Source organism: Eucalyptus grandis, chromosome 7 (assembly GCF_016545825.1).
Source record: "Eucalyptus grandis isolate ANBG69807.140 chromosome 7, ASM1654582v1, whole genome shotgun sequence".
Classification (NCBI taxonomy): Eukaryota; Viridiplantae; Streptophyta; class Magnoliopsida; order Myrtales; family Myrtaceae; genus Eucalyptus; species Eucalyptus grandis.
Window position 1 is genome coordinate 50,664,568 of NC_052618.1, and position 18,636 is coordinate 50,683,203.

The window sequence follows — 18,636 nt, forward strand, 5'->3', positions numbered from 1 at the left end:
TAGTCATGAGAAGAGTTATTGATGGAATCGAAAGGACCATCAATGAGTTTACTTTTTTTGTTGGCTGATCATGATGAAATTTTGTCGCACTTTCATTTTATATCGATCTAGGCCAAGGACAACTAATAGATTTTATTTGGCTGAAACATCTTCTGGCTAGGTAACATAAATAGAACCTTAGGCTCCATATGTTTCGGAAAACATTAGACCATGTGATTGCATCAAGGAGCCATGAACCCAACCCTTCGCCAATAGGGAGGCTGTTATCATCCGTGAACGCAAATATTGGTACAATTCCATCATTTATGAGATTGTTGTAGTCTCGAAAGCTCAAGAATGCATCACGAGGATCACTTCCCCCTTTGGTGTTGGAGAGATGAATGTAGATGTAGATGCTCTGGCAGCGCTCTTCTTTTCAGCGAGCGCTATTGCTTCCACTATTTTTTCTTGTCTTGAGAAGATTATAAGCGCACACCGAAAGAAGAATTGGCGCGACAAGCACCACTAAAAGAATGCCCCAAAACCGAACTGATGGCACTTCGTTGTTCTCGTTGATTCCGGCTTCTTCATCCTTCAAAAGAAATGCCCTTCCTGTAGCGCAAAAAGGATAGATTAACGTATCAACCGGACTTATGCATCAACTTGAAACGATCGCCACCACACGCTCAACAGTAAAGTGCACAACTTCTTTTACCCAAGAAAAAAAAATTACAGACCCAAGGGTGTCAAATGAAACCAGGAAAAACTTATAGGGGGCAAAAAGAGAGCTTAAACAAACTTCGGATGCGAAAACGGAATATTTAAAAATAGAAAGGTAAAACATCAATCCCGCCATCGCTGGCGAGGTTTTTCGAACAGAGCACTTCGAGCGCACGCTCTCCAGAGAGAGGCTAGCGATCGATTCGATTCCGGCTCGTGCATCGTCGATCGATCGAATCGCTCGAAAAGGTTGGAATTCCATGGGGGATTGGGGCTTGGAGGAGGTAGAGAAAGCTCGGGGTTGCTGAGCTTGGCTCTCGAGTTCAGCTTCGACGAGCAGTCTGCTTGCAAGTGCTTGGACCATCTCGTTTCGCTCTACGGTAACGCGAATCATTACGTCGAGTTATGTAGCCCATTTTTTATGCTGATTGGCCGTCGAAGCACTTGCTGGCAGACTGCTCGTCGAAGCTGAACTCGAGAGCCAAGCTCAGCAACCCCCGTGGTCCGTCCTCCAGCAACGCGGCGTCAAGGTCCGCGGATCCGACGTAAGTGCCCCTTTTTCTCCCACGCGCATTGCGCACGCTAGCAAGAACACTCGTTCGGCAGATGACTTGACGCGCTAGTTTTGAATAGTTCCCGGAGCTGGGTTGGCGTCGGAATTGGTCTTCGGTTCATTCAATGCACGAAAATTTCGCGCAATGTTTTTTTTTTTTTTTTTTTTGTTTGAAAGCCTAGTTGAGGTCTTGTAATGGGGGTCTTGATTTCAGCTTTTCATTCTTTGAAATGTGCGGCCGTGAGTTGTGGGGATAAGAGGTGGGAGAGTTGTGATGTGTTTGATTTTGGATCCATCCAGTGGAGATCGATTGTTCCTGTAGTTTCATACGGCCTTGCTGTTTGGATAATTCTTCTGTGGATAAATTGTCCTTGTTCTCAAGAATTTCTCTGTGCTGGCTGAGCTGTGGTCATTGGTCAAATTTTGTACTCTGGACATGCTTACTAACAAGATTAGTGAGTTGACAGTCTCTTTAAATGGGTTCGTAGGTTTTGTGTGAGAGGGTGAGTCTCCGTTAATGAACTTCACATTTCATATCTCGAAATTTGAGATAGTTAGATTCGAGATACAGCAGGATAAGTTTGGTGTGACTGTAAGAGATTCATGCCAAATATTAGGATACGGATATCCAACAAACATCAAACGGCAGAGAGGGCGGTCAGTTTGATGAGTATCAGCTGTCTCATAATTGGACTCGACTATAAAGTGGTAAATGAGGATTGCACATCGAGTGTGTTTATCAGGTTGTTCAGTTTGGTATTTTTCATACAGTCATATAATTTTTAATTTCTCGCATCGCTGAACTAAGTGCAAATCGCATATTGTATATTGTGTTTATTTGATCTCTTATTTGCCATGGAATGTGCGAAATCATCTCTTTCTTCTTTTGGTTTTCTTAAGGTGACGAAGGTCGAGAGTTTATCACTGTAGAGCACTGTGGCAATGACTTCCTAGCAGAACTTGATGAAACCATGCGAGATTCTAAGGATTGGGATGAATTGCAAGCTGTGGAAATCAGAAACTTGTGGAGTTTTGACTGACATGTTTGGCCAAGATATCGGTAGTGACGGTGAATGCAATAATTTACAAGGTATCGATATTGTAGAAGATTCTCCACAACCTAAGAAAAACCAAACTTTTCTTGAGGTGAAGATTCCTCTACTGATAGTGATGACGAAGACAATATATTTTCAGTAAAATAGGCAGGAAATCTACATGCTATGTTCCTAACTAAAGCGGTACTCCGAGCGATTCTTTCATTCAACTTCTGGCCAGACAATTTTTCAGAATCCATGGTATGCTTCAACCATGGACATAGCCAATACATGCCAAACCACTTAAATCACTATGTCACTGTTATTTTCTCATATAATTTATTCTCTGCTTGATCATTTGCAATTTTGCTTGCAATTTTGCACATAGCAAAGGACCTACATGATGTACATGTACAAAAGCATTTAGTAAATTTTTCTTGTGGTGCCTCTCATCCAATGAAATGTCCAATAGACAGTCATAACTTTTGCCAATTGCTTCCAAAATATTCGAGATCCAAAATGACATATTGGAACTCTTTGGTCAATAAAGAAGTTGACTTTTGTTTTGGAAGATGTACAAGTACCTATTTTCTCAAAATACTTTGAGAGTATAGCAAATCATCAAAGTGTGGAACTCAGTGATCAAGTGTCTTTGATAGGAATGTTTTGCATAAATGAAGGCTTGTAATTTCTTTGTGCACATTTTTTATTTTCCATGACAATCCATGTCAGAAACTATTACGGTGCTAAAGAGGCTTATTCCTGTTGAAGGACTGTAAGAGCACTGTCACTCAAGGTTCAATATCAGTTTCAAATAAAAATGGCCAATGTTGTCATATTCAGAAATAGAGCATTTTGACCAATGTGGCATTAGGCATGTAAAGCTTCTGTAGCCAAGCAAGATTGCTTCATTCTCATGCCCACTGGAGGTGGTAAAAGTTTATGTTACTAGGTTAGTGAATGTTAACATTATTTCATTTGCGCAATGATCGAATGAAGACGTAAGTGTGGAGACAATGTTTAGAGCACAAGCCCTGTGCACTTTGCTCAATGGTTCCACTGATTAAATACTAGACAGATAGACCTGTACATTGAAATTTTAAGCTTTTTAATGATCTTGTAATCTGCTTTGTTAGCACTGTTGCAAAGTTTGTGCTTAAACTTAAGGATGAAAATATTTTCCAAATGCAAATTAAGCTAAAGGAAGTGATTCGGGTACAGAACCATGGGTTCCAATGTACAGGATCTGACTAAGTTGGAAAAGAATATTATATTGGACATTCTTGTTCTACCTTCGCACATTTCTATCTATTCTGTGATTTCTAGAATTTGAGGTCTTTACTATGCTTCTAGGACCTTCTAATTACTTACTGAAAAATTTATCTTGTTTTTGCATGTAAGTGTTGTTGTCAGTCATAGTTAAGGTCCAATTCAAAAGGGTTATTAAGTCAAAGTTTTTAAATTACTTGTGCCAAATACAGATTTAGATCTCTATATTTCCTGCAGGTATGTGCTATGTTATCATCTCAACTGGGGTGATCATGTAAGATGGATCTTGGTAGCATGCAACATATTTGATCTACTGAATCACGAAGGAAGATATTAATCTGAATTTATTAATTTAAGTTATCCTGAAGTATTTTCTGTTGAGTCTTGAAGTAGATGATATATGTTTCTAACTGAAGTAAATATAAGACAAACAGTGACAACTGGTGCTTTCTGATCAGCCGAAGGTGAATGAACGGATAATTCCCTCATCCCATCTTCTCTTCATGTGCTCTTCTGATGTTTTTACCCTTCGTTTCAGCTACCAACAACTCTTAAACCAGGTGTCACATTTCATTATATGTCCCCTGCTATCTATCATCCAGGACAAAATAATTACTCTAACCCTCCATATGTTACAGTGGATGCACATTTTTTATGTATTTAATGAAAAGGTTCATGCCTAAGATGTTTGCCTCAAATAAATTTTAGGATCTTAGTGTTCCTAGAGAAGTATATCATAGCATACAATCATCATTTTGCCATAAAATGTTGGGGTATAATTGTTGCTGTGAGGTTTCTATTCGACTTCTAAAGCTTTTTTTTTGCTGACTGTTGTGATTATCAAGTCATTAATACATAAAAAATGTGCCTTTTCAGGAAAGCTAATCCATCATGCAAGCTATTGTATGTAACTCCTGAAAGGACTGTGGGAAACCCATCATTTCTTGAGATATTGAAATGCTTGCATAGAAAGGTACTATTTCTGATACACTGTAACTTTCTTTTTAAAGTTTCTTTTTAACTTTTTGATGCTCGACTGTCGTGCATTGCAAGCACAACTAGCTGGTTTTGTTGTTGATGAGGCACATTGTGTGAGGTATGTTCTTTGGCATCCTTGCATCTGAAGCAAAGTTAATGCTAAAGTTACTTCAAAAGGAATATGTATTTATGATGTTGCCACTGCAAAACCACTGTCCTTGTCCCAGATAAAGAAGTTAACTTTTATATACGCTCACTCAAACTCTCTTTTTTGAACGTTTTTGCATATTATGTATTTCTAGCCTAAGTACATTGTCGGTGTTACACTGAACCTTCTGAAACCCAGACCTTCTTTGACGATCTAGTATAACAGATGCAATGTTGAAATAAGTAATTTTGGAAATGATCTAGTTCCTTCTTGTGGGAAAAGTCAGTAGCACATCGTTAATCAAATAAAGCAAAATGCACACAACTAAAATGAGTTCCAATGGGATATTACTTTCGGAAGTAATTGGAAGTGTCCATGTTTGGCTTGGTAGTCAGGTCTCTTTAGGTGGTTCTTGTGTCCCTATTTATTATTTTAACCTTTTTACTATATGTTAACAACTTGGGACATAAGGCAAAAGTTCACCCATTGGATCATTGGTTGTGTTTCTTATTAGGTCTTTACTGGATTTGTGCCGCCAGTGCCATCTCATGAAAGAAACATACTGCTGGTTTGAGCTTTTCTCATATATTTGAATGATTGTAAATGAGTAACGCTTATTGATCATTACTTTCTTTGTTGTCATTATTGCAGTCCATGGGGACGTGAATTTTGTCCAAATTATAGAGGACTGGAATGTCTCAAGCAAAACTTTCCATATGACCCTGTGATGGCCTTAACTGCCACTGCCACCTGTTCGTGAGGTATGAAACTTGCACATTAACCTCCAGATTTTGCTGAAATAATCATTTGGGAATGATTGACATCCTAAAAGCTTTCAGGATCCCCCATGCTCTTGTTCTTGAGACAGATTTGATAGACCAAATCTAATGTCTGAGGTCATAGCTAAGACCAAAGAACCAATGAAGCAGCTTGGAGAGCTGTTAAAGAATCATTTTGCTAATTTTTGTGGGATAGTATTTTGCCTCTCAAAGAGTAAATGTGTTGATGTTACAAAATTCTTGAATGATACGTGTGGTATAAAGACGGTGTACTATCATGCTGGATTACCAGCCCATCAAAGAGTAGCTGTTCAAAAGAAATAACATACTGGAGAGGTCCAGGTTGTATGTGCTACCGTTGTTTTTGGCATGGGAATAGACAAACCTGATGTTGTAAGTTGAAATGGACTTTGCGCCTTTGTCTATTTTTAGTTTTAGAATCAAACTGACACGTTGGCAAATACTCAATTAATCCACTTTTCTTCAAATGTTTAAGTATCACTAATTGGTTTCTTAGTGTGCTTTGAAGTAAACTTTGTTAGTTCTATGGTCCAGTGGCCTGCTAAATTATCATTCTTGGCTATTTTTCGAGCCGAATTCTTTCTTCCAAGCACCAAAATTAAGTTAAACTAGGATAAAGTTCTTTTCTTTACTGTAAAAGTGGCAAATGACTCTGATCTAACTTGACCTTCAGTTATAATGTTTTAGTCATATTTTAACATTTTTTTTTTTAATTTGGTTCAGTAATTATATTTTATGGCATGTCATCAGCATTTTGTCATCCACAACACAATGTCAAAGTCAATCGAAAGCTATTACCAAGAATCGGGGAGGCAGGAAGAGATCTACCAGCAATTTTTCCACTTAACTTCTGGCCAGACGATCTTTAGAATCCATGGTATGCTTTAACCATGGACATAGCCAATATATGCCAAACCACTTAAATCATTGTCACTGTTCTGTTCTCATATAATTTATTCTCTGCTTGATCATTTCCAAATTGCTTGTGATTCTGCACACAGCAAAGGACCTACACAATGTACATGTCCAAAAGCATTTAGTAAATTGCTTAGGGGGCTTCTCATCCAATCAAACGTCCAATAGACAGTCTTTAACTTTTGCCAATTTCTTTCACACTCTTCAAGATCCAAAATGACATACTAGAACTCTTTGGTCAATAAAGCAGTTGATTTAAGCTTTGGATGATGTGCAAATACCTATATTTCTCAAATACTTTGAGAGTACAGCAAATCATCAAAGTGTGGATTAGCAATCCAGCATCTTTGATAGGAGTGTTTTGCGTAAATGAAGGCTTGTGATTTATGCGGAGTGTTTGGACTGTCAAATTATTAATCTTTGCCTGCCTTTTCAGAAAGATAAACCATTGTGCAAGCTACTGTATGTAACTGCTGAAAGGATTGTGGGAAACCCATCATTTCTTGAGATATTGTAATGCTTGCATAGAAAGGGATTGTTTCTGATGCACCATAACTTTTTCTGAAAGGTTCTTTGTAAATTTATTATATTCAACCATCATGCATTGCAGGCACAGCTAGCTGGTTTTGTTATTGATGAGGCACATTATGTGAGGAATGTGTAATATTTGGCATGCCTTGTACATGAAGAAAGATCATGCTAGAGTTACTTCAAGAGGAATAATTATTTGTGATGTTGCCACTGGAAAACTGTTGTCCTTGTTCCTGATAAATATAAGCAAGTTAACTTTTATATATGCTAACTTAAACTCTTTTTCCAAACTTTTCTGCATTTTCTGGGTTTCTAGCCTAATTAAATTGTCAGTGTTACACTAGACCCTCCAAAGCCCAGAACCCTATTAAGTTCTAATATAACCAAATGCAGTGTTCCTTGTTTGATGAAAAGATTTAGGTTCCGTCATTTGGGAACACTTAGCGGCACATCGTATATTATATTGAGTAAAGAGGACACAATTTAATAAAACTCCAATGGAAAGTACTTCCTAGAGTAATTGGATCCAGCATAAGCTTGGATAAGGATCCAATCTCCTCTTTATGTTTGGCAGGACACTCAGTCTCTTGAGTTGGTTCTTGTATCCCTATTTATTCCATTAACGCTTATACTTTATGTTAACAACTTGAGAAAGGCAAAGGTTCGACCATGTGATCATTGATTGTGTTTCTTGCAATGTCTTAACTGGATTTGCTCTGCCAGTTTGATCTCATGAAAGGAAAGTACTGCTGATTTGAGCTTTTCTTGATTTGACTGATAACATTGAAAGCTCATTGATTGTCACTTTCGTGGTTGTCATTAATGTAGTCTATGAGGACAGGATTTTCGTCCAGATTACGGACTAGTATGTCTCAAGCCTAACTTTGCATATGACCCAGTGATGGCCTTAGCTGAAACTGCCACTCACTCAGTTCGTGAGGTACTAAACTTATATATTAACCTCCTGATCATTATGTTGAAATAATCTGTTCATTCTGATTGAATTATTCATCCATTGCAGGATATCCTAAAATCTCTTGGGATTCCCCATGCTCTTGTTCTTGAGACAAGCTTTGACAGACTAAATCTAAAATATGAGGTCATAGCCAAGACCAAGGAACCACTGAAGCAGCTCGGATAGCTGCTAAAGAATCGTTTTGCTAATTTGTGTGGCATAGTATATTGCCTTTCAAAGAGTGAATGCGTTGATGTCGCAAAATACTTGAATAAGAAGTGATGTATAAAGACAGTGTACTATCATGTTAGATTAGTAGCCCGCCAAAGGGTAGCTGTTCAAAAGAAATGGCAAACTGAAGAGGTCCAAATTGTATGTTATAAAAAGAAATGGCATACTATCATTCTCGTGTTATCGACTAGCTATATTATAAATTATATAATCAATACATTGACTTTACTAGCAACTTTTCTCATGTTATATATAATCAGTATGCTCAAAATTAGATTATTTCGTGTTTGATATATTTAACTAATGTTTTGACTTGTTAGTGCGGCCCGCATTACGTATGATTTAGTGCTTGAATATGCAAACTTGGCTTAACAAGTTAGTTAAAGTTTTGGTAAACAACGACCAAATTTGAATATATGATTATCTTGTGGGTAGCTTTTAACTACTAAAGTTCCACTGTTGTAATGTAGTATGATGAAGAGGAACATTTGAGAGTACTGGCCCCAAAGAAAATGGTTCTATTGAAACTTGAAAGCATGACCAATGACTACAATTTGGTGTAGTAGAGTCCAAGTACTAACCAAGTAGATGACCGTTCAATGGTTTAGTCCAAATTTGGCGTAGTAGAGTCCAAGTACTAACCAAGTAGACGACCGTTCAACGGCTTGGTCCAAACCAAATGGATATAAATTTCGGGAAGATTTAACATTTTCTTTATCAGTCAACTATAGCCAACACCAAAGAAAATTTGGTTTCAAGTATGATTATGTATGGCTATGTCTACACTGCTTTATAGGCTCATGCTTAAAGGAATCAAGTTTGAGATTATACTATCAAAGTGATTGCAAAATGCCAATACGTGAACTTCCCAAAATCCAAGAGCTGATTGTACACTAACAAACACTTTTATGTTGCGCTCAAAATTCTTCCGAGTGAAAAACTACTGTCTTTTGGGAACCTTTTTACTGAAAATCTTGCCTGCAATTGACAGATTATTTGCTGATTCCATGATATTCACTTTTTACATTAAAGAAGTCTCTCACATTCACAAAATTGCAGCTAGAAGTGGACATCTAAAACGGTAATCTTGTTGACAAACATGACTTTATGCTTAACTTCACATCCAAAACCACCTGTACATGCAGTCTTCCTGCAAGCATTTTGAAATTCTACCTTTGCTAAATAATAGCATGATGTCAAAGTTTGCAAAGGACTACTTCACCGCATTAGAAGAGGTCCCTTTATATCAAGAATCCTATCAAGATTATCAGCATAGAGCACATTATAAACACCTTTAGCGAAGAACTTCGGAACACCTTTCCATAACGTCTCATGACATATCTCATTTCGGTCCACATCTCTGTCCTGTGATGCTCGGGAATGTTCTCTGAATTTTATGAAATGCAACTTGAATCTACACAAGAAGGATTATTTACTAATTATCAATAAATGGGGATATTTGAGATCGGAGCATCACAATTTACATCATGAAAGATAAGGTACAAATGCACAAACATCATTTGCACCAATTGCAGTTGGACCGTAATGAACAGAGACTTCATGAGCTGGCCGATGAAAACGTAAACAATAGGCTTGGAAGAAGTAACAATTAGCAACACTTTCCTTGTTTGTGTTTAGGAACATAATTGATGTCAGTAAAAATATGCTGAAAGGTGAAGTGCTTAAACTACATGATAGAAAGATAAATTTATTATTTGGTTATTTTGCAATATCCTGTTAGCAAAATCAGCAAAACAGGATAGTTTGCTAGGAGGTGAATTTTAACTTTACAAAGTCAACGTCGCATGAGAACTGACCTTATCAAATTAAAAAAGTCAGAAACCTATATGACAACATTCAAAGGATAGTATCACATTGATGAACTGATAGAAATGAAGGAGATTGTCCTCATGCATACTTGCATACTTTTTCAGGTGCAATTCCATAGCTCATATAGTATGAGCAAACAAGTTATTTTTCCATTGTTATGGTATGACTAGTAGTGCATACCTCCCTCTGCAGAGCCTTATCGAGTTCCAGAATGATAACATTAGAATGCAACGGCATTAAACAAACATTTCTGCATCAGGGTGACATACAAAAAAATCAGCAGCTACGTATTGGATTAACAAAGAGGTTGAACCTCATGAACATACAAAAAGCAGACTCAACTCAAAATACAACATCAAAATCATTCGAGTATGTGCTGTCGAGACCAGATAAAGTGTACTAGATCCTCACAAGCATAAAAAATTCCCCAAGTAACATAGAGAATCTCAAGCGAAGACAAGTCACCGATTTCACTTGGAATTGCTCTTTCAGATAACAGCATGATGGGAAACTTATAGTGCACCAATTTTTCAACCTTCCTATAGCACTAGGAAGCTTTTCAATACCAGAACCACTAATGTCTAGATGTTGCAAATTCTGTAAATCTCAAGTTGAGCTAGTGATATCTGTGAGCGACTCACAACAGCTGGCACTCGGTTTCTCCAGCTTCCTCAGAGAACCGATAGACGTAGGAATCTCAGTAATATCAGCAAAATCTAATATAAGTTCTAATTTGACAGATTCACCTCCTTTCAGTTCTAACTCACATACCCATCCGCTCTTGGTCCAGTCCGTTGCCACATTCTTCTTCCACGATCCCAAATCTCCTGTGGATCCTAAGATTGCCACACTCTCCCCAATTTCAACTTGGCGATCCAGCCGAACGCTGAGATGCACCTTCTCCCGTCCCAGCAATGATCTGATCTTCTTTGCTTTCTTCTCCTCTTCTCTGCAATGAACACATTATTTCATAGCTTCTACCAATAGCCTCCTTCCTTGTCTAAACAACTTAAACAACAATTTTCACTTGAACCACCGATTCATTGTTTGTCATTTAACACCACATTCAAAGAGAAACCTCAAATCAAGACGGTGTCAGATAATCCGTGCCGCTAGCTTTTATTGCAAGAAGAACTCGAAAGAAAAACAGAATAACTCTTTTTTCCGCACCGATTCTTGTTCAAGTAATAAACCCCACATAAACTCCATCCACACTAGAGACTCAGACAAACCTTTGATCGAGAATTCCATAAAACAACTCAATACTTCACTCCAAACCCCAGTGCTTGATCAGACTGACATAAGTGCACTGGAACAAATCCAGAGAGAGAGAGAGAGAGAGAGACCTGGTTTTAGTGGTGAAAACACCACGAACAACCATGAAGGAGCGACTCTAAGCTGCATGAGCTCCATGCATCCACATGAGAGAATCTTGAAGGGGAGAAGTAATGCTGCTCTTCAAGAAAAAACCGGTCTCTTTACTTGGTTTTAGGTATGAAAATGCACATGGCTGTGTCTCTTCTGCTTTTATATTCATGCTTAAATAAATCAAGTTTGAGGTTATATGACCAAAATGATTGGAAGATGCCTACATATGAATTTCCGATGTAACCAGACCAAACGGATGATTTTATAATGCCATTATTTTGGGTTCAAAATTCTTCCAAATGAGAAACTACCATCTTCTTGGAAACCTTTTCATTGAAACTCTTGGCTGCAGTTGACAGATTATTTTTTGATTCCACGGCATTTGCTTTTTCCACGAAAAAAGTCTCTCCCAGTCACAAAACTGTAGCTTGAAGTGGACATCTAAATGGTAATCTTGTTAACAAATCTCATTTTATGCTTGACTTCACATATAAAACCACCTGCACATGCAGTCTTCCTCCAAGCAATTTGTGATGCAGCCTTTGCTAAAGAATAGCACGATTTCAACCTTGCAAAGGACTAATACACCACATGAGAAGAGGTCGCCTTATATCAAGAACCTTTGAAGAGTATTAACAACATGGAGCAAATGACAAATGCCAATGGCAAAGAACTTCAAAATGCCTTTCTATACTGACATAGCTCATTCTTGCCCTTATCTAAACCTCGTGGTGTTTGGGGACTTCCTCCGAATTTCATCAAATACAGCTTTAATCTGCACAAGGAAGATAGCACTGAGTAATTATCAATAAATGAAGATGTCCAAGATCGTAGCATCAGAATTTACCTCATGAGAGATTAAGGTACAAATGCATAAACATCGACACCAATCAGAGTTGGACCACAATGAAAGGAGACTTCATTAGCTGGCCGATGAAAAAGAAACACACAGGCTTAAAAGAAGTAAGCAATTAGCAACACTTTCCCTGTTTGTGTTTAGGAACAGAATTGAAATTAATAAAATTATGCTGAAAAGGTGAAGTGCCTAAACTATAGAACAGAAAGATGCATTTCCTACTTGGTTATTTTGCAAGATCCAATTAGCAAAATTAGCAATACTGGATCGTTTGCAAAGAGGTCAATTTCAACTTTACAAACCCAATGCTGCATACATGAGAACTGAGCTTGTCAAACCTATATAATAACATTCAGAGGATATCATCACACAAATAAACTGATAGAAATGGAGGAGCCTAGCAATGCATACCTCCCTCTGCATAGCATCATCAATTCCAGAGTGATATCATTAGACTGCAACCGCATCGAACAACTCTGCATCAGGGTAACATACAAAAAATCATCAACTTAGTTTTTGATTAAAGGAGAGCTAGAACCTAATGAGCATACATAAAGCATATTTAATTGAAAAAAAAAATACATTTACAATCATTTAGGGATGTGACATTGAGATCAGATCAAGTGTTTTGGATCTTCACGTCAAGCACTGCGAGAGAGAGAGAGAGAGACAGAGAGAGAGAGAGAGAGAGAGAGAGAGAGAGAGAACCTGAGACAGAGTGGATTGGAAAGCGAAGGAGAGAGAGGAAGCATCGCGGGGGAAGAATTCTGGAGCTGGTGACTGGTGGGTAGATGGGTTTGCTCTCAGAGGAGAACCATGGAAGCGAAAAGGAAGGAGCTTGCGCGCTTTCCACTTTCAGCTCATCCACTCGGACACAGATGACACTTTCTATCGCTTCTTCTTCAGCCAGAGAGAGAGAGAGAGTGCCGTATTTCATTATTGTCCGAAGTAATAGCTAAGGTTTTTCTTTTCCTAAATATATAATTTAGCAATGGATATTTCCGCCTCTTTTTCTTTTCTATTTTGTTTTTAACGGGAAGCAATGCCATTTTACAGCCTACGTATCTCAATTGTAAGGACCATGAAAGAAATTAGTGTGCTTAAACCAAGTTTTCTGCCACTGTATGTTTCCCAAAATAAACTCATCACATCGTACAATCGCATTGTACAGAGATACAATAAAAATCATAGTATAAGGGCATTGATTGATTTAGTGGAATTGAATTTTAAGATTTTCCTAAAATATAATCAAATTTTCGTTAACTCCATTCAATTAAATTAATAGAAAATGTTAACGTGCCTTATTTTATTACTTTATTAAAATATGTAGTGATGAAATGGCATCTATCAAGCACGTGCGTCAAAAAAGTATTCAAAAATTAAAGAGAAATACAAACTAAAATAGATTAAAATAAAAAAACTAAAAGTTAAAAATACAACCGCAAATAAAAAAGACAAACTACATGCTGCTTAATCAGATTATTTCATTTAAAAATTGCTCGAAACAAAACAAATAGAAAAAAGTATTTATGTTCCGGAGAACAATTTTTGAACAAAAAAACACGCTGCATGAAACTGTTCTAACAAAATGAACAAAAACACGTTTGGTAAATTTGTATAATTTTTTTATTTCTTTTTAATTTTTAAATATTTTTATTTTATTTTTTCTATTTTCTTTCTTTTTTCTTATTTATTTTTTCTATTTTCTTTTCTTATTTTTCTTATTTATTTTTCCTTTTTTTCTTTTTTCTTCTTTTGTTGGCGGCCCGCCTCCACCACGCAGTAGTCTCGGCCCCGCCTTGGCTAGGCGAGCCTCGAGCCTCGCCTGCATCCGGCGAGGTCTTCGCGGGCCCTGGGCCGAGGCCGGCCGGGCGAGCTCGCTGCGCGAGATCGAGCTCGCCTGCACCTGCGAGGTTGGCCTCGCCGGGGGCCTAACGAATCTTCGGCGAGGTCGCTGGCCATGGCCGAGGCCGATCGTCAAAAAAAAAAAAATAGAAAGAAAAAGAAGAAGAAAAGAAAAAGAAAAAAAGAAAGAAAAAGTGTTCTTAAAATGTGTTCCGTAAAAACAAGAAACAACTTTTTTTGTGTTTCCCGCTTCTGCACGCATGTGTTTGAACAAAAAATATAGTTTTAGAATAAAATGCAAACAAACGCGCTTTGCTCCTTTTTTCCCGAACAAAAAAATAGAAATTTTTGTTCTAAGGAATGTAAAAATTTAACAAACGCAGCCTAAGGTCGGCTCGCTTCACGGAAAATAACTTCCTGCAGGTCGTTTTTCCGATTTTTCCTAAGTGTTCGCTTTCACGGAAAATCAACAACTCAAGGAAAAATATTTTCCATCAACGAAAATTTACATGCAAAGTTAAGGAAAATAAGCTTTCCACAACTTCCTCTCGCTTTTTTTTTCTTTCTTTTCTTTTCTTTTATTTTTCTTCCTTAGCTTGGGACTCCGTGGCCGCGACCGCCGATCGGCGACCGGCGACCGGTCATGTCGCGAGCGCCCGAGCTCGCTCTCGGCCGGGCTGGTGCTCCGCCTAGCCCGATTTGGAAGCCCCAGCCGCCCGAGCTCCCATGAGCTCGAGCCTCACCGCATCGGGCAAGGCGCAGCCTCGCCGGCTTGGGGCGGAGTTTCCCGGCTCACACCGGCGAGCCGGGCGAAGCTGCCCGCTGAAGCTGCCAGAGGTCTCGGGGCGAGCCGTGGAGCTCGGACTGGCGGCGGAGCTCGGGCTTGCCTTGGGACGGAGTTTTCCTCCGAGCTCGCCAGACCGGGCGAAAGGCTCACAGCCTCGCCGCACTCCGAGCTCGAGCGAGGCTCCGAGCCCGCCAGCCGTCGGGATCTCGCGACCGGACCTTGGTCGGCCGGATTTGGCCACCGTATCTTGTCGGCTCGCCATCTTCGGGCATGCGGCGGCGGAGGAAGGAGGAAGGAGGAAGGAGGAAGGAGGAGGAAGAAAGAGGAGGGCGGCGGAGGAAGGAGGAAGGAGGAGGAAGGAGCAGAGCGGCGGCGAGGAAGGGGAGGAGGAGGAAGAGGAGCTACAGGCGTGAGGAAGGAGGAGGAGGAAGGAGGAGCGGCGGCGGAGGAAGGAGGGAGGAAGAAGGAGGAGCGGTAGCGGAGGAAGGAGGAAGGAGAAGGAGGAAGGAGAAGGAAAAGAAAAGGAAAAAATTAAAAAGAAAAAGAAAGAAATTAGTTAACGAACGGTGGAAAATGTTTTCCACTCAAAATTTAAGAATTAGCCGAACACTGGAAAATGTGGCCATTTTCCTGAAAATAACTTCCGGGAAAATATTTTCCTGAGATGGTCCATTTTCCGTGAAACGAACGCAAACCAAATCAATTGTAGGCTTACAAAGAGCCACCATCACTAACCATCGTCCGAAAGAGATGACGGCGGTGGTCACTGACACACATTTGTTCCTGCCTTTACTAGTTCTAAAAATTATCCTTTTTAATTTATTTAATCTGATTAAGATAAAAAGATAAAAAAAATATCACGTAAGCATTTTTCGTTGATTAAGTTAGATGGAATTAATAGAAAGATTTGATTGCATATTTTGAAAATTCTGTGATTCAATTGTACTTCCGTGATCAATGTTAAGATTTTATCTCAAATATTAATTTGTTACTCGTTCTATGTAGCAATAGAATAAAATCTTATGCATAAGCAAACCTGGGTTCGAATCTCATCCATAAGTTGGTATCCTCCCTGATCGAACCGGGGGTTTGATCCTTCTGGGCGGGTGGGTCAACAAGGGATTCTCTTCATATGAGCCTTCGAACGTGGGCTTTTCCTATGCGAAATTACGTGAATCGCAAGAAGGAATCGAACCGCCCACGGACTATTTTTCTTTTTAATTTTGGGGTACAGTACTTTTACCTCTTCGTTATTAATGGAAAGTTATATTGCAGTTGTATGTGTAAAGTATTTAGAATCTCGATTACCACAAACGTTTTTGTTTCTGGCATTTCATTCGGCACTGATTTTCACAGGAAGTCAATGGCCAAAGGTTGGCTCCATAGACTAGTGCATAGATAAAAACTAGAGCAGGAACTGTTCTAGAACAACTGAGATGGACGGTAATAGATTATACCGAGTTAGGAATGTATCGCTGATTGTATAGACCTACAATGATAAGAACATTAGTTCTTTAAGGGCGAGTTTACATCTCAAGTCCCACATCGGCCATGGTAGAAATCTCATAAATGACTATCGTTATTTACTAAAAAGATATTTCGGAGAAAATTAGAATTTGAGTTGGGAATTGGTGATAATCTGAATGACATTTGAGGTAAAATGGACGTGATGAAATGCAATTATCTGTAATCAAAGAAGATCCGAAACCAACCCAGTTCTCTTGGGTGACGAGGCTGATTCCTCCTTGTCTTCCTTATCAAGTGCTCCAAAAGGGGCATCTCTCACTTGCTTATGCTTAGGGAATGAACAGGAGAAGAGGAAAATCATCAATGCATTGCCGGAAGGGGGATTTACTCGGATTAGAAGCTAAAGCAAGGGTGTTTTATTTCGATTCAATATTACATGAGCAGCACTATACAGATGTGAATGGCCAGATGAATATCTCTAACATATTCATCCATTTATTAAGAAACATTACGGCTCGCGATCGCAACAAATGATATATAAGCTCGAACACATAAAGCTTCTGATCACCTCACCATCCCCAGAAGGAGAATTTCCCGAGAAGTTTTAGGCCAGGACTCTCTCTGGCCTTCATGAGCAAAACCCTAGCCCAAGCAACCCATGCTTCCCAGGACATCCTTGTCCCAGGGAGTCCCCCACTCCAGCAGCAGCCCCAGCCCGGCCTCGGCCTCCGTCTCCGCCTCCTCCGTACCGCCCTTTCCCCAAGTACAGCTGCCCCAGCACCACCCGCGGCTCCCCGATGAACGGGTTCTTCTCGATGCTTTCCTCAGCCTCCTTTCCACCGGCAAGTCGTAATGCTCGGCTCCTCCCGACTTGCTCGCCTCAGCACACCGCTTCCCAGTACTTGTCCTCGCCTCGATCTGGGTCCTTCGTGCCGAGGACCCTCGAGCACTACACTTGAACACCGGCGGCACCACGAGCTGGATGTCCTCATCCCGCTCTTCGGATGGCGGCTCGGAGTGGGCGTTGCTCGTGCCCGTCTTCTTCTCGAGCACGAAGATCTCTTTCCTCTCTCGCTATGAGCATGTAGACTGCGGCCATCCTCGACAGCGAGTTCATCCAGAGCCCGGGCTTCCCATCCCCGGGCCACAATGCCCAGATATTGTTCCCGGTTAACTCCAACCGCCCGTCGCTGTTCTCGAACAGCGTGTCCTGAAAAGTTAATCGCGTCAATCTCTCAACACAACAAGACTCAGAACGAGGTACGAATTTACAGAGGGAAAACTCGAATACAACAGATTGACTCATTTGTTTATAGTGGTGGTATGTCCAACATACCAGACCAAATCAATGGCAATGGTCATGAATAACGGATCTGGGTATGATGACAGGGCAACCATTACCTGAAATCCAAAGAACTGATCGCTGAAATCGGCCATAGTCATCAAGAGAATGGCGACCACCCTCCTCGAAACGAGCACGTCCTCTCCGGTCTTTCTGTGCTTCATCATTATCCCCTCGGCAGGCAACAGAGACTGGATCTTCTTCCGCCAGGCCTCATCACCTTTGAACTCTCCCCTTCTTCTTGGCATTCTGGAGGGACACCTCTGAGAGTTTCAGATGCTCGACAAGCTCCGAGTCGTCGTAGCGGAAGAGCAGGTCGTTGCGGATGAAAAATCATCCTAGGGAGAATGCAGTAGAGGTGGATGAGGCGCTCGGCAGCATCACCCACATGGCCGCGCGGACGACGCCACGGCTGGTGTTGGGTCTGCTGAAGATGGCCAGGTCAATGGTGGGGTAGGCGGAGTGGAAGATGCCGGCGAGGCAGACGGCGTCAGGAGCCCCAGAGACGGAGGATGCGGTAAATGTTGAAGAGGTGCTCAAGGAAAAGGTGTTGTGCTTGTGCCAGCACTGCGGCACCGGCCGAGCGAGAGTGGCCACAAGGGAGGGGAGGCGTGGGTCGATGACCCAAGCTCCCTGCGCAGGAAGGGCTGCGCGTCATCGAGGAGGGCTTGGAGGTCGGCGGTGGTGGTGCGAGGCGAGAGAGATTGTGGTGGTGCTGTGGAGGCCATAGTCGGGAGGAGATGTAGTTTAATATCAAGGTTTTCTTGTGAACAAGAGTTTGTGTTTGTTGGAGATATTTGTAGTGTCTTTTGGAGGAGTGTGTGATTGCTGCTAGACTTAGCTAAAGATCAAAGATCGAAATGAGAAAAAAATGTTATAATTTAGGTCCTTGTGATACAAAAAAGGAGTTTGTAAAATAATATGCAGGGTTAAAGTAGCTAGTGAGCCGTGTACATATTTCACTTACTTTTAACTGCTTTTCACTTAATTAAAGCTATATGAGTTAACTTAGATTAACACATAAAATG

The 18,636-nt window shown here is 40.3% G+C and overlaps 1 protein-coding gene, 1 long non-coding RNA gene and 1 pseudogene across 19 annotated transcripts; 1 reads left to right on the forward strand and 2 right to left on the reverse strand.

The window, feature by feature from the left end:
• Positions 1 to 809: 809 nt before the first annotated feature.
• On the forward strand, positions 810 to 8,336 carry LOC104429429. Of its 10 annotated transcripts, XR_005552617.1 has the most exons (9): positions 819 to 1,244; positions 2,153 to 2,547; positions 3,793 to 3,829; positions 4,432 to 4,528; positions 5,196 to 5,249; positions 5,333 to 5,442; positions 6,232 to 6,358; positions 7,756 to 7,867; positions 7,949 to 8,336. It is a non-coding gene; the product is annotated as an uncharacterized LOC104429429 (long non-coding RNA). The 10 variants fall into 10 exon arrangements; XR_005552615.1 differs by having other exon boundaries at positions 814 to 1,244; positions 2,153 to 3,829; XR_001984938.2 differs by having other exon boundaries at positions 3,793 to 4,528.
• A 1,471-nt stretch (positions 8,337 to 9,807) lies between these two features.
• Positions 9,808 to 12,808, reverse strand: LOC108957500 (phosphoglucan, water dikinase, chloroplastic-like). Of its 9 annotated transcripts, none has more exons than XR_005552807.1 (4): positions 12,756 to 12,808; positions 12,579 to 12,643; positions 11,290 to 12,237; positions 10,390 to 10,892 (listed from the first exon to the last, which is right to left on the reverse strand). XR_005552807.1 is itself a non-coding variant. In XM_039316571.1 (3 exons), the coding sequence occupies exons 1-3, from the start codon at positions 11,322 to 11,324 to the stop codon at positions 10,164 to 10,166; spliced, it is 243 nt and encodes an 80-aa protein (XP_039172505.1). In that variant the 5' UTR covers positions 11,325 to 12,802; the 3' UTR covers positions 9,808 to 10,163. The 9 variants fall into 9 exon arrangements, 2 of the variants coding, with proteins under 2 accessions (XP_039172505.1, XP_039172504.1); XR_005552806.1 differs by having other exon boundaries at positions 12,750 to 12,808; XR_005552805.1 differs by having other exon boundaries at positions 11,290 to 12,475; positions 12,750 to 12,808.
• A 3,849-nt stretch (positions 12,809 to 16,657) lies between these two features.
• On the reverse strand, positions 16,658 to 18,361 carry LOC120295340 (annotated as a pseudogene).
• Positions 18,362 to 18,636: the final 275 nt, after the last annotated feature.